Genomic DNA, 16484 nt, shown 5'->3' with positions numbered 1-16484 from the left:
CGAGCATTTTATCTAAACTTTATCATGCCTGCACGAGTGCAGTTGATGTCGGTATTACTATCCCTGAAGAGTGGATTACAAGCTCTTCAAATATTATACATTAGAATATAGATGGTTTCGACTTATCGAATAACTGGTATACTGGTAGACTATGGCAGAGTGAAATTGGTAGCAACATCATATGCGAAGTAACGTCAATTACACCAAAACAGATGTGACCATGGACAGACATATAGTCACGCCACCCTATGGTAGTGTTAAAATGCATTCCAACTCAGTGACAAATTGCACTTGTAAATGTAGAGCAAATTCATGTAAAAACTCAAATCATGGAATAGTCGACGCAAAATAACTCCCAACCAAATAACCATTGTAGCAAGTACCGGTATCATAAAACAACATTGCCTTTATAACAATTAGCTAAATGAAGCAGTTTTTGCCCTTCTGACTTCTTCGGTCCTATTAAAAACTCGTGCGATAATTCACGGAGCGTGCAACAAAGCCTTCGATCAGATATATCACATCGCTGAATTTCATGCATCCACTCGTAGCGAGCAGGACCACATAAAACAACCAGCGACCGTCTGCTCAATGGGATTTTAACACATATGTCAGACAGATTCCAGTCTGATGGACAAGTTCCCAGATTTGGGCGTGTTTCATCCTGCATGGGCCATGACATAGTAAGCTGACTGTCTGCCAGGAGATTGATTGTAATAAGTCGTTCGCCCCACAACCAATCATCATCAAAATGAGGATCAATGGAAGAACCACGTTCTGGCATATACTCCAAATTACATAGTTCAACCGGGTTAAAGTCTTGCAGTTCTGAAATTGCTCTCAGCCGTTCAACAAATGTTTTTATAAAACAAGGCAATCCGTTGAATGAACCGACTTTCACCTTTTTTCTCTTGAAATTGACCTTCGGGCCGTAATCTTGTTTTCTTCGACCTGATTGGGAATCTTTCCACGCGCTGCCGTCTATAAAAGCAGCCAACTCCATTTCTTCGATGGCTGATAGGAAATCGTTGTAGACCAATACTCCAGGAAATGCGAATGAAAACGACTCTGACTTAGCGCATATTTCTGCTTGACGTGTCTCTGCATTATAGTACAAAGTATGCGCATACTTCGCACGTGCGCCGAAATCTTTTTCGAAGTACCCTTCACAAGATTTGCAAGTTCTAATACCTTTGCATGCGCAACTGACTCGTTCTTGCGTTTGCATCGCTGCAATCCCCGGCCGTACGCCGCACGCGACAGCAACAGATCAAATAGCGGATAGGCAACACGTCAAACTATTTATGATTACCAAACGAGAGCGGCCTGACGCAAACTCGAGACCAACGCAAAATACCGATAAGCGATTATTGCTCTCGACTGGCACTTCGCTTCGATGGAAACAGGGATAGATTGGAACTGATTGGCCACCGGTGACATGGGCGTGTTCCTATAGCTGAGCACTGGGCACACTGATTCAACCATAGCCTTTAATAATCCACTCATCGGTCCCCACCCGGTGGGTACAATGGCACACTACCCGGGGACCTATGAGACATATTGACACATATACCCTAAAAAACTCAAATGTGACTACTTTTCTTGCTCAGTATTATAATCTAAGCTACAGCAAGCCAAAGAAGAATGTTTGGTCGCAACTGTCAAAAAATAGAATAAATATTAACTCAAATGTTGTCATAAAATTGCGGGTACATTGCGGGTAATTGCGGGTAAATTTGCGGGTACATACATATTGCCTGAAAATCGACAGTGTGACTTCCAAATACCTCGTTATAGCGATAAAATATCATATGCAATTATTACATAAAGATTTTCTATACGTAGGCATGTTTCATTTGTTTCGTGATTAGTATGCTTGATTATTTTGCTTGATTTGGCTATTGTATCATCGGTCCCCACCCTACGAATTTTATACAAGAATCGAAAAAAGTCCACTCAAGGAAAGTACTGAAAAAAATAATAGGTGCCATTATATAGCCTGATACAAGCCCTACACTTCACAATAAAAATGATTGCTGGTTTGTTCGTGTTGAAGGTTACAAAGAAAAATGTATATGCCGATCTAAATTTAGTTTGTACCCCCTAAAACAAAAATCATCTGTGAGAGACCCCATTGCTCGCGCACGTCGAATTTTTTTGTATGCGAGGAAAGATTTTGCCAGCATGCAATTGTAGACAAGTTCACGGGGTGCAATCATGGAATTATCATAGAGAATTTTCAAAGTATTTTCGGTCTCATGCAGTGATCCATCGGTATCACATCTCCCCTACTACTCGTACATCGCAGGGCAAGTTTTTGTTGCAGTCAAATCCGTGGAAATTTGCATCTATTTTTCAGAAAATTGCACTAAAAAGTTGCATTTATGGACAAGTTCTTTGAAAATATTACGGTATGAGATACTCGAATCGATCCTTATCGAAAGCACTGTAGCAAAACTCAACTTTGGCGACTTCAACAAAATCAAATAATCAAGCGATCTATATTCACATATAGTACCAAATATTTCCAGTAAAAAGTTGGTTGCATGAAAAACCTTAAAAACTAGCAAAAACTTGCCGGAGAAATCGAAAAAACTTGCAAAAAGTTTCATGAAAAATCATGAAAATAGAGAAAAGTTGCATGAAAAAAATGGAGAAAAGTTGCAAAAAGTTGCAATATAAGAATCCTCCTTCTATCAAAACTGTAATTTGCGTTGATAGACAGACATACCATAGCCTTTATAAAGACTAGGTAGCATAAAAGGTAGCCTACATATATTTCAACTTTCCACATCTTTCATTCTGGTATATGACGTCATAAGGAGTGATACATGGTTGAATTATAGATAACTAACTAGGCGTAGGTTAGTTAGCCTATCTATAATCGAATACTCAGTCTACTCACTTTACGCACTGTCTATATATACTCCACTCGAAGTCAAGATCAAAAAGTAGGTTTACGATCTAAACGTCGTACTCGACTCAGATTAATTATAACTCAGCTACTCGATTTTGCTCAGCCTCATAAATACAATATCACTGAACTGGAGCTAGATTGTATCATAACAGTTGGTTATTATAGTAGTAGGCTATAGTCACATTCGTTAGTTATAGTGATCTATAATATTTATTTATTCGTACAATGTACATCCTAGTTCAATTATAGTCGTTTACACTACATTTGCACAGTTGTGCTGAAAAGACATGGCGCGATCAAGGATAATCCCCGAATTATCGAAGAAATCTCGAATAGCTCCGCTTCTACGGTTGGAATTGAGTCAAATTTGTTTTGCATCGTCTTTGAAGACCGCGCAGAAATTTCATGGGGTTAACAGAAAAATTTGACAATTTTTTTTCTGCATCTTTGGGTAACTCAAAATTTTCAAACTGTACGAAATCCGCGATTATTGGTTGGAATGAAATAAAATTTGGTGTGCGTCGTTTTTTAAGGCAACCTAAAGATTTAGTCACGTAACCAGCAAGATTCAGGACAAAAAGTTTTTTTTTGAACAGCCCTAATATATATGGGCGTAGGGCACGCACGTTAATAGACCTAATTTTCATTTTATCGGTGAAAATGAGCAAGCTCGTCGCTTTTCGATATTGAATAGAGTATATAAGAATTTTCATTTTAAGCGTATGACCTACCAGTGGATTGAAACTTTTCGAAAACATTCACGAAACGGTTCCTTGGCAATTTTTTTAATGAGTCACGGTCCTTTACCAAATCAACACAAAACGACACGTTTGATTCTATGGTCTCAACTCGACAGCTATCCCTCCGCGATTTTTGTTGCGTTTTTGATAACACAACTCTAATATCGTGAATGACATTATCAACCGGTTCAATCAAATTCGCACATCTTTTAAAAAAATAATGTTGTTGATGCATGTTGTTTCTTCGTGAACTCAGATAATGATATATTGTCGCTATACTCGAAAGATATTGGAATCGCACAACACGTAGCCACGAGACTGAATTAAAGGAAAAATTTTCTTCAATCAATCAATCGGGTTTAATAATATTTTCATCGTTTCAAAACATCACAAGATTGCAATACAATGAAAAGACAGGAAGGTGTCGAAACAACTTGGAGTAGCCATCAACATCAGACACACGGAGAGCATGCTAATTTTCTCCGAGGGTCGCATTTGTACCGCACGTGGCTTAGATTTCGGTACCGACTCGGTGCCTTAACATATCAATATCGAATATTCCAGCCCAAATGCGGTGATGATTATGGGCTACGGCATTATCGCCAGTGATGTTTTTGGCAGCGCACTTCTCGTGAGGTTGCATGTTTGTCAAACCTTAGGTAAAATGTCTTGGTTTGTCCTGGCGCGGTAATGTTCAGCGTCAAATCACCTATGATGGACTCGCAGGTTTCGCACCCCTAGACACCCCTAGTACTTCAAGTGATATTCTCCTCATTGCGAATACGAGTAAATTTATGGCTGTTAAATGATAGTATACGTTTTTTGTGGGGAGTGGATAAACGCACAATAAAATATCAAAATGCACATAGTGACACTAAAGTGCGGGAAGCGCGACTAAAATATAAAAATTGAATAATTCTGCACCAAAATAGGCTACTATACTTTATGTTGATTAACGGTATAATGTGTGCCACCATATCGAGTTTAAAAATAATTTGCCCAAAAGTTATTCCAAAAACTTTTTTTTCTGAATCGTTTGAATTTTTTGGAACGTGATTCGCTATTCTCGGTCCGAAAAAATTCTCTATCGGACCATAAAACGTCCGCAGTTGGAGAACCACTGGACCATACGAATATACCTACGTTTGCGCAATGATATATATCATTGGTTTGCGTCAAATCACTGTTTCAGACTTATCGACAATAGCATACTTGACTTCGGTAACGACCCTAGTCATGAAATGAGGACCTTGAAACTTGGTACAGTATTAGATAACATCATCAAGTTAACCATACAAAATCTTGTCACCCATCTCAATATGAAAAATCGTCAAAATCAACATCTATAGGCTACCAATACCGGCTTTTGCTCTGAATCAGTACTGAAAACGGATCGAAAATAACAATCTTGACCACCCAAGTGGCCACACGCCACACCACCTTTGGGTACACTCTGGTATAGGGTTTACCACATTTTGGAATCGGGAAAGGAGGACACTTTTTCAAAATTTTCAGAATTGCAATGCTGGAGTAAAATCCATAAAAAATGGTAAATTTTCCACGACTTTCCGGATCAAAGTGCCGAAATACCGTCAATTTTTCACTAGCGGGGGACATAGCGTAGTGGTGACGATAAGCGCCTACTAATCTGGCGCCCCGGTTCGATTCCTGCCGGAGGTTATCTGGGCTCCTCTTCTCCCACCGTCACCTTTCTTACGGCGACAAAAAGCCCAGAAAAAGACCCGACGAAAGAAAGCACTCTCAGGGAATGGAAAGAACTAGTAGAAAGGGCCGCGGCTTCAAAAGGATCATAACATCGAAAAACACTGTGATATCGGGCATTTGGATACCGGTATTAGATTAAAGGTTGTTCATTGCATCGCATTGTGTCTTATCGCATTGTACATTGTGTGTGACTCGTTCAGATGAAAAATATAATATAGTGGTGTCTTCGCTGAGAGAGATCTTCTAACATTAGGGGCCACGTAATTTTCAATCGTGGGCAATAAACCTTGAAACACTCGTTGATCGACAGACAGTGAATCCTTAAAGCTCAGTAGATGTAATATTGCTTATGAGATCGCTATTGGGCCGACAAAATCTGATTCTTCTGAACTTGTGCAACGTAACTTAATGCCTAAGCATGTGAAACAAGTTTCATGGAAAATTCAGTTCTCCGCACTGAGCTATATAAACACGGTTCTCTGTGGTCTGATGTTCTTAGTTCACCCGGAATGATTGCACGAGCATGTGATTATGCGTCCTGTGGTAGAAATACGTACAATTTCGTATTAAAAATCTAAATACTTAAAGCTTACTGAGATCTGTAAGTAAATCATTGCGGAGATACAAATAAAATCACGTTCAGCCATCAACATCAAATACGGTTCTGGCTGACTGACTGATATTGACGTGGGGGAAAACCCATTTCAGATAAAAAATTTAGGTTGCTCAGTACTAAAAGGGCAAGGGTCCAAGGCAAGTCTCCGTTCGTTGTCCGGTGACGAAAATCAAAGACAGTTCTCGATAAATTACAATTTACGCGAGTAGCACACAAAAGTCAGTCGAAAATGTTCCAGTCGTTCAAGAAATGGGTGAAAAACGAAGATGTCCAGCAAAGACCCTCCCCCCCAAGCGGTATGCAGCTTATGCACGGAGATCTCCAACGAAAATTCGCCAAGGGTGTCCAGTATAACATGAAAATCGTGATTAGAGGAGATAGAAACACGGGAAAGACCTGTTTGTGGCATCGGCTGAAAGGAAATACCTTCAAAGAGGAATACATTCCCACCGCTGAAATTCAAGTTTCCTCCATTCATTGGGATTATAAAGCGACTGATGACGTCGTAAAAGTAGACGTGTGGGATGTAGTAGATCAAGGCAAGACGAAGAAAAAGGAGTCAAAAGGTTTGAAATTAACTGATTCCTCACCTGATGTAACCCTCGAGGATCAGGTTCTTGATGCTGCGTTTTTAGATGTGTACAAACACGCGCACGCTGTGATATTAATGTTCGACGTTACAAAGAAATGGACTTATATGTATATCGAAAGAGAACTGCCCAAAGTTCCAAATCATATTCCGACTTTAGTGCTCGCGAATTTTCGTGACATGGGAGGCCATCGTGTTGTCGATATGGATGAGGTCACTGCTTTAATTGAAAGCATAAATCGTCCTCACGGGTCTGCTTCCATTTTAGTTTACGAGAGCTCTATGAAAAACGGTTTTGGATTGAAGTACGTTCACAAGTTCTTCAACATGCCGTTTTTACTGGTGCAAAGGGAAAGTCTGTTAAAACAACTAGAAACAAATCACCTCGATCTTGAGTCATGTCTCGATGAATTGGCGACGGAAGATTACACATACGAGGAATTCTTAGACAGAACACAATCCCGCAAAAAACGGTCATCATCAACATCTAACGCAGGGGCTGTATCACAGCCATCTCCAATACAAGGTGCAGCTGTTCAATCCCCAAATAATGCCAATATGAAACAAAAAGATCAGGCAAACATAACCAGCCCAAAGCCAGAGACTTTGAAACCAGTTACATCGCCGGTTGTCGACAATAAAACATCCGTAGTACCTCAGGAAAATATCGTGGAAACGCCGCCGCCGTCGCAACCTGCGAAAAAATCGTTTATAGGAAAATTGTTTCGACGCAGTACCTCTTCAGACCCGCCTGCTCCAGTTGACGACAATGCCTACAAGATCGATGTAACAAAAACAGACGGTAACAATGTAGTCAATGTAGACGATTTCGTACCTGATGAAGGAGGCACTGACGATTTCTTGCGTGATGTTCAAGACGGCAAACCAAAAGTAGATTTTGAAGAGAGTAGCGATGATGATGACGATAACGGAAATCCGATGGTTGCTGGTTTTCAAGAAGACTTAGATTCAGATGACGATTTCAATCCAGGATATGGAGACAAGTTGTCGTTAGCTTCCGATAGTGAACCGGAGTAAAGACACTGAACTATTGTAACTACTAGGGCTGGGCTTAGTTGAGTACGTAGTGATTCGATTTTGAATCAAGTATAAGGCATCGAGTCAAGCATTATTATGATGTTATAACAGTCTGGATGATGCACCGAATTCAAGTATGTTCCTTTTGTGCGAGCACAACTAAAATTATCCCCTAATACAGGGCCGGCCAACCCGTGGCCCACGGGCCACTTGTGGCCCGCGAGAAGGTTTTGAGTGGCCCGCGAGGTAATTTCCGAAATTTCAAATATTATCAAAAATGGATTGCACAGATTATGAACTTGCAACGCCAACCAAAAATTTGATTAGTAGGGCCGCAACACTTGAGATGTGATGACTAAAATATCAGTTCCGACGCATTGGCAGATCCATGAGCCAGTCACATTTTGGTAGATCTTCGTACACTACAATAAAGCAGAATAATTAGCGATAGATTTATCAAAAGTAAAAATTCGCTTCGTGCAACAGGTTTTGTCACTCGATTTGTTGCTCCTTTGTGAAAATGATAGAACGCCTAATGTATCAGATTGAGTCCAACTATATTCGCGATTACGAGACAAAGTGTCGTTCAACATATGCGACCTTGCGTTTGCACTCGCAGTAAGACCGTCGACTATGAAACCTAGACACAAAATGATTGACGCATGTTGGTCGAAGCTTCTGATATCGATATGTTCAGGCGTCGAATAGTCCAGTCCTTGCAAACTGAGCCCAGCGATATACAGCAGGCCTGCAATACAGTCAAGTGACAATATTATTGACCGATGAACTTCAAAAAATTTTCGCGCTTGGCGCGGCTAGTGGCCCGCGCAATACTTCGTCATTCGAATGTGGCCCTTGGGCTGAAAAGGTTGGCCACCCCTGCCCTAATACATCACATATCTAATAGCATCTTGGAGGTATAAAACTGCAAAATCCAATTGAATATGATATTCATATTGAAATGAACCCATGTATTTTCGACTGACACTCGTCAGGGGTAATCGTCAGCAACTAGTAGAGAATTGGAAAAAAACACTGTATATCAACAATCTTATCACTAAACATGACGTTAACAGCATGAAATTTCGAATAATCGAGGCGAAGAGATGGATAAGCTCGATGTACTATTTGTAGATGGTCCACAAACTCGTGTTGGTACGAAATAGGTTGGCGTATTTTGATAAAAGTCGACTCCCGGGCACTCAAATGAAAGTGTGAACGGTCTCTCCCAACGACACGGAATCTGAAAATCTGATACATCACAAGAGAGATAGTAGTGGCATTTTTGCGATCGTAATCATTTCATTGCACTTCGTGGCAATGTTGCGGGTTAATCACGAATTGGCAAAATGTTGATACTTGCGTGCATATCTTTATGCTATCATTTAGATGCTGTTGTACGACTAATTGAGGTTTCAAAGCTCCCACTGTGGGAAGGAAAGTATCAAAACTAACTCTTGTTGATAATACAACTGACGTAATAAATTGGAAAGATAGGTATAATCTTGATATCCGAAAAATTTGTCTATCATTACTAGCCTAAAAGCAATACAAATAATACTCAAATTATTGTGCGTAGCCTTAGTAACTACTGCACAATACGGGCCGGTAACTTAATATGATAGCAAGTCATAATTTTCTTCCACCACCAAGAGATGTGAATTGGGGATTTGATGATGTGAACGTTTTTTTTTTTGTAAATCGTTCAACACATGCGTATGTTACTGTACTCTTGAGCCATATCACCGTAATTGTGCATGTGCCGCTCACATCCGGAGTGAATTTTTGTAACAGATTGTGTAAATCTATAACAAGTAGGCCTGTGATGGATATTTATTATGAACTTTTCTGGGTAAGGTGCATTGGATGATATTGTCTGTGTATGTACTCGGTGATGCTACTTTTTGTTGAATGTTGAACTGAATTGTAGGCCTATTTCCAACTTATCATTGCATGATAACTGCTGCTCATGTAAGATATGTGCAGTATGCACTGACTTTATTGCTCTGTAGTTTGAGAGATATCATGGATTTTAGTTGATTTGTACACCTATGTGACACAAATTTACTTATATTCATCACGTACGATTCTCAGACATGTGGACGAAAGAGGTTCTCTCGTTATTCTTTTTGGCTACGCCCACTGTATGTAGCGTGCTTCAAATAGTCTGTTTCTTACAGACGGCCTTATTCTGACATAGATTTTTTGATGTGATGGTGATAATGATATGAACCTTCGGTGATTCATATAGGTGTTGAGATTTGTGTCTGACTTCAGCCTCTATAATTGCGCGTTAAAATTGCTCCGTTTCTGTCGGAAAGTTCTCATCACTTTTTGCAATTGTTTATGGTGTATAACGCTGTCAATTCCTGCCATGTACTGATATTTTTGCAACGCCAAACAATCTCTAGATTGCAACGTAGAAGTTGTAGAAGTCGATTGTTCTACTATGTCAACATAAAAGTGAGGATTCTGTTAAATGTCTCTTAGTTCAATCTACGACTGTATTTCTGGATGAATGAATCATCCCATTTTGTTACTGTATGTAGGCAAAGTTCTGATTCGTATTCTATAGATGGTGTAGTGTCTAAAATCGTTCAATCGCTGGTCGCACTCTTTCTGAATACCGTCATTGGTTTTACGGTCAATATCATCAATATCGTGTGACTCTATCAATCTTCCAGTCGGTCGATTTATGTAATATTTTTCTTCATTTAGACTTTGTATAGTCGAACGCTTGTGTTTTACTTGGTTTTGACGGCATTCGATATGAATATTGTGGAAGTGAGATCCTTTGAAATTGAAAAGTGTGTCGATGAAGCGTCAACGTCCGAGGAAAAGAAAGCATTGATTCACAAATACATTCAAGCTATCGAAAAAGACCATTCTTCTCACCGCATCGATGGTACTTCCGAGCTGTTTTCAGGTTAGATATTTCAATTATGTCCGCTGATGCAGGTGCATAAAACCAATTTTCAGGACATTTCGGCATAATCGCTACCTTTAAAGGACCATTAGAAACGTAATGATGTTTTTAGACCATTTTTACTTCAGCAGTTTTTGAGGCCAAACTACTCGCTTTACACATTTTATTATTTCAAGTGGGAAGTAGCGTTCGGACAGATTTGTGTCAATCGTATGGGTGAAATCATGGAAACTGACTAGAATTTTGAGAATTTCATTCATCTGATGCACCATTATTCATCCGGTGTTAATCCCAATGATTTTATTCTTGTAACATTAACTGACCCGATTCTTCAGCGCATTCTCCTAATCTACTTCAAGTCACTTTGGAATGCTACTTGTACTTGTAGGATACTTGAGTTTCATCAGCAACTGCTCTGACCACATCTGCTATGAGCCTCATCACACTCCTTGAATTTCTGTTGTTTGGTGGACCTTGGGCATATAATGTGCAAAAAATTCCTAGCTTCGTATTGCTGATTTCTATTTGTGATGGATTGTACACACTCAAGGGTGTTGATTGTAGTCAATTATTTTACTCTAATGTAGAAGAGGTAATGGCAGGCAACTACAAATCACCCAATCTCTTCACTATCTTCCTTGACCCTGCTGGGTGGTGGGAGAATTGAGTTGGACAAATGATGTAAATCTAGCCATGAACTTATTTTATTTTCTACTTGATTTTAAGCCTAAATTCGAAATGCTGATTGTACTTCGAAAATTAGGCCTATTTCATTAAAAGTGGAAAGTGTAAAACCAATCCATACAAGAAGCTTGTTAATCTAACTTTCTCTACTCAAAAATGAGATAAATTTCCTTCATCATTGTAAGCAAACTAATCAATATTGATTTGGTTCAAGAAGCAGCAGTTGTTCCTTTATTGCTTTTGAAAACAAAGCCTTTTCCTTTTGAGATATCAAGTTTTAGCGCCGATTATCATTGCGTAGGTTGATTGCTTTGATATCTGATAAAAATAATATAGTTGGGATTGGGATAAGTGTCTTTTTGGTACCAAAGTAGCCTATGTAGAATGCTCCTACTGGCCTGTTATAATTTCTATCAATACCCCATTATACCAGTGGTTCACAACCGTCGGCCTGCATCAATTTTCATGCCGGCCTGTCAAATCTATTACAAATTTATAACTCAATCGCAAAGTTGGACACTTGTCTATTAATTCGAGAAATGAAACATCAAATTATATATCGATTTAGAAATTTGAAACATAGCTTTCTGCATTATATCGTAGTATGGAGTTCATCGTCTATTTGGACTTGGCTTGGCCTACATCACAATGCTGATATCAAACTGATTACCAAACTGTATAAAAGTAAGCGACAACTGGTTTAAGTTAGGTATGAAATCTAAGAAGAATTTTTCGACCAAACTCGTTATATTTCGACAGTATAACATAGCCGCCATTGGCAGAGACTGGCAAACAGCAAAATCATAGCTCTTTCAAATGAAACCGATCGATCAAAATCAAGTTAGTGGTGTTTAACAGGACTTCGTCTGGCATAAATTTCAATGTAAACACATACGAGTGTAGTATAAAGAAGGCAGAAGCAAATTTATTGTTGAATTGAAGTTCCAATATTAGCTTTTGAGTTGCATCCTATACCTTTGTCGTAATCACATTTCGGTTTAAGTTTTGATTTGTGAAACTCCATCTGTCTGCAATATTTGTTTTGAAATTTTTACCACGCCCCAAGCTCAAAAAGTTTGAGAACCACTGCACCACTACAGTATTCAAATGGTCTGCAACTTCCGCAGCCTTGATCTCAGTAGAGCCTTGTCATTGCTGAATGGCTGAGTTTTTCGCCAATCCAAGCTAATCGTTATCGCTTGTCATAACCAGGGCAATTTTATATTGACATGTTAAAAAAAGTCAAAATTAGGTCAAAATTGTAGTGGTAGGTCAAAAAATATCAAAATTGTTTTACAACCTGCATTTCGTTTGTATTGTATATTTTGCACTGTCGGGGGGGGAACTTATCATTTGACATTTTACAGCTTGTAGCCTACTATATAGGCGTGCCGTTTGTAGACTGGGCCCATTGTCTACTCATTGTGAATCATAAGCATTCAAATAAAACATAGGTTGACATGGTGTTATGCTCAACGTACCGCAAAATCCTAACTGAAGCCAGACTGCGTGGGCATTGCACGGTTCTTATATCAGGAAGCGCATGATGATGAAAAATTGTGATGTAGACACCATTGTCAGAATGAAGCGACACGGTTTGTCACAAGCATTGTACGCACAACTTCAGTGTTGTCAGCTTACAACTGCTGCTGTTAAACGTTTTTTTCCATTCTTGGCAAGCTACTTAGTAAGGACAGGCACTTTCTACCCGAGAATGCAGGAAAGTATCTTTCGTTGTACTAGCCTACAACCGATTTTAATTATTTCCAACATAATACGTGATGTAGGCTAGCTCCTGGAATTCTTCATAGGCCCGGATTTCGTTAAAATCAAGTTTTTTCGTGAAAGAATTTTTTGGTTTTTGAGTCAAAAAAGTTTTTTCAGGCCGAACTACTTCGTAATGACAGACAGTTCGAACCAGAAATGACGATAAGTAGTACAATTCTAACATGATGTGGTTAAACACCTACCGTATGGTACTTTGCATATATTAGGTCAAAATTTGGTCAAAATTAAGTTTTTTAAGGTTAAAAAATGTCAAAATTTTGATTTTTTAGGTCAAAATCTTTTGTTTTTCAGGTCAAAAAAATTTCCCTTGTCATAACTAAGGCTGGGCACAATGATTTGAGTGCTCCAATGTGACTCGGGTACTAATTCTAATGATTCGAGTCGAGTAGTGGGAGATTTTTTTCGAGAACCGAAATTATACGCTCCTTGCCACTAAGAGTTAATTTATGAACTAGAATTATAGTTTCGATACTAAATTCCAATGTGGAGCCCTTAACGCCTCGATTAATCATATCGCAGCATCTGGAAAATGGGGTACCGGTATCCACCATTATAAAGCATAGACGTTTCCAGCTACATTTTCATGCTGTATCTGACGTTATTATTTCAGGAATGAAATATGTCAACCACAATGCCGACGTGCATCTGGACCATTTCTCCGGACGGCTCGTGCTGTTGGATTTCTTCACGTACTGCTGTATCAACTGCATACATATCATGCCGGCGTTACACCGGTTAGAATCCGAAATACCTGTTTCCGAAGGCCTATTGATTGTTGGCGTTCATTCCGCTAAATTTAACAACGAAAAGGTAAATATGCGTGCTGTATATCTAGTGTTGCTGGCCATCTTGGAAATGTTGATATTTCTATAAGGTTGAAGAAAACATCAGGAAAGCGATCGAACGGTATGAAATCAGCCATCCCGTGATAAACGATTCGAAAATCAATGTCTGGAATGAGTTGTGTGTTAAATGCTGGCCAACGTTGATACTGATAAGTCCTACGGGAAAGGTAGGCTGTGCATTTTATTGATTTTAACGAAAACGTCGGACAGATGATTATGGATTAGCTTACACGCTTGGTTCTTTGTGAAAATTGTTGTGATATTTTGTCCGTTTGCATGTACGATTGCTTTGCAGTACTAACAACCTTGGAATTACAAATTACGCTGGTCTTAGATCTACGGTATCGAATCATCAAAGGTTTTATGCGGTTCTATTTTGGATTTTTAAACGACTTTAATTTATGACATTCCATCCCTTATTGGGAGTTTATTGTTCTTGCATTTTATCGGATGACTTTCCAAGTTTGTCTGTGCAAACTGTTTGATTTTTTAATCCCATTACTGCACACGAGCCGAGTTTTTGTGTACAAACTATGTCAACGGCCAATAACGATACATCAAAAATATATCTTTCTAACTATAAATTGGCATTTTATTAAACGCCGGCTCCAAGAAGTGCCGTCCTGGCCGAGTATAAGTCGAGCCGAATAATTTTCTGTGTTTGAGAAAATGAGACTCAAGTCGAGTCATCAAAAACTCGTGAATCAAGTCTTCGCAAGTCAATTTGACTTGATATTTTGACTCGAGTCAAGGTGCAATGGAACGTGTCTGAGTCATAGTGTTTAATGCTCGGTATCAAGCTCAAGTCAGGTTCAGCTCACGTCTGCAAAAATCTTGGGTGATAGCGGATGCCTTGGATTCATAATATAGGCTACTCATTTTTCTCACTCTAAACAGGTCATATAGAATGTGTCGAGTCCCATAGGATTTGGTGGAGTCGTGCGCAATGACTCGAGCACAAGTCATGCCGATACACTAATTGATTGAGTCGAGCCAACGAAAAATTTGTGATTCAAGTTTGACTCAAGTCGAGTCATTACAATCCTACGTTGTCTCACACGGGCTTTCATACATCATCACATACGATCTCACCAGCTGTGTGACAAGCTTGAATTTGTTTCAAAATTTGACAGGTACTGTTTTCTCTGGCGGGAGAATCTCATATGGGTCTGGTGAAACTGCTTGTCGAATCAGCAAAGTCATACTATGAGCAGTCCGGTCAGATGACTAATTACGAGCTGATACTCGATCCGCTGGAGTCTTGGGAGGAAACGGACGGTCCTAGCGATGATCTTTGTTTGAAGTTCCCTGGCAAACTTGCTGTAGACGACTCTGGTAACCATTGATTTTGAGTAATAGATCACTAGTCAGAAAATTTCAACTGTTTCAATCCTTCTGTTGCAAAGGAGACTGTAGGTTTTGGAGAATTTTCTACTAAATAGTCGCTGTATCACGGTAACCTAATTTAGTTTCGAAAATATCGCCAAGGCCAGGGGTCGCCAACCTTTTCGGCCAAAGGGCCACATGAGATTTACGAACCATTGCGCGGGCCAATTGAATGTTGATGACCATTTTTAGTTGTCCGATAGGAGCGAACAGGATTAGGTAAGGGTGAAAACAAGACTTACCTGACCACGCATCAACAAAATCGATAACAATTATGTCATGAAAAGTGAGAGTGCAACCATTTTCGCGCAAAGTGTGATCATTTTTCAAAGCCAAACAATGAATTCGGTCAATAATATTGTTACTTGCATATATTGTGGGTTGCGTCTGTATACCGCTTGGCTCATTTGGCAAGGATAATATTATTCAGCGCTTGGACATAATCAATCTCGAAGATTTCGGCTCCTATGCGTCCATCATTTTGTGCATAGATGTCATTGCCGACGATCTTTCTGCGAGTGCAGACGCGAAGTCGCATGTTGGACGCCCGTTCTATCATAATTTCGAATATAATTAGACTTGATTCTGTAAGTTGTGGGTATTTTTAATTTTCTGGAGGGGGCACCAAAACTAAAAGCAAGAATTTAAGTGACAATATATCACGCGAAGTGCTAAGAAAAATACCCAAGTCAAATAGATCTGCCGCGAAATATTCTACTCTATGGCCATATACAAAGATCTACGAAAAATGTGGCTGGTCCCCGGCTACTCGAATTTGTCAGAACTGATGTTTTGTTCGTCAACATTCCAAAGTTCGTGATCAGGCTGATCAAACTTTGGTTGGCATTGTATTTTTTGATATTATAAGTTTTATAACTAATTTCGACAATTACCTCGGGGGCCAATCAAAACCTTCTCGCGGGCCAGTGGTTGGCTGCCCCTGGTCTAGAATTTGATTACCAGCATTTCTCTCCAACTAATTAGTTGTTTGCAAAAAATATTTATGTTACAGGCGAAAGAATTGTTATCTCGGACAGTGGTCATCATCGTATTGTGATTGCGGACATACGAGGGAATGTTTCAGAAGTGATCGGCGGCCCGAAATCTGGGTTCGTCGACGGAGATTTCCAATCCGCAAGATTCAATTCGCCGCAAGGAGTTTGTTGGCACGGGCGAAACACAATTTTTGTCGCAGACTGCAACAACCACGCAGTTCGAAAGGTTTGGAAA

The 16484-nt window shown here is 39.5% G+C and overlaps 3 protein-coding genes across 6 annotated transcripts in view; 2 read left to right on the top strand and 1 right to left on the bottom strand.

Moving 5' to 3' along the window:
• LOC145440511 (isoleucine--tRNA ligase, mitochondrial-like) overlaps window positions 1–16484 on the top strand; it is a 227074-nt gene that overhangs the window by 66595 nt on the left and 143995 nt on the right. The window contains exons 2-6 of one of the 4 annotated variants that reach the window (XM_080318136.1): window positions 10344–10551; window positions 13634–13833; window positions 13898–14035; window positions 15002–15203; window positions 16267–16475. The exons of the other annotated variants lie outside the window; for them this stretch is intronic. Of the exons in view, the coding sequence (XP_080174262.1) occupies window positions 10395–10551; window positions 13634–13833; window positions 13898–14035; window positions 15002–15203; window positions 16267–16475 (906 nt within the window). The 5' untranslated portion in view covers window positions 10344–10394. The remainder of the gene's footprint in view (window positions 1–10343; window positions 10552–13633; window positions 13834–13897; window positions 14036–15001; window positions 15204–16266; window positions 16476–16484) is intronic. 4 annotated transcript variants of the gene reach the window in all.
• On the bottom strand, window positions 256–1359 carry LOC145440472 (alpha-ketoglutarate-dependent dioxygenase alkB homolog 4-like). Its single transcript, XM_080318084.1, has one exon. The coding sequence runs from the start codon at window positions 1226–1228 to the stop codon at window positions 389–391; it is 840 nt and encodes a 279-aa protein (XP_080174210.1). The 5' UTR covers window positions 1229–1359; the 3' UTR covers window positions 256–388.
• On the top strand, window positions 6071–7799 carry LOC145440520 (rab-like protein 6). The gene has a single exon (XM_080318148.1). It carries the CDS (start codon window positions 6228–6230, stop codon window positions 7623–7625), a length of 1398 nt encoding a protein of 465 aa, XP_080174274.1. The 5' UTR covers window positions 6071–6227; the 3' UTR covers window positions 7626–7799.

The sequence above is a fragment of the Botryllus schlosseri genome, chromosome 6 (genome assembly GCF_051294905.1).
Source record: "Botryllus schlosseri isolate E-star chromosome 6, Bs_hap1, whole genome shotgun sequence".
NCBI classification, from domain to species: domain Eukaryota; kingdom Metazoa; phylum Chordata; class Ascidiacea; order Stolidobranchia; family Styelidae; genus Botryllus; species Botryllus schlosseri.
This window is presented reverse-complemented; position numbering and strand designations above follow the sequence as displayed.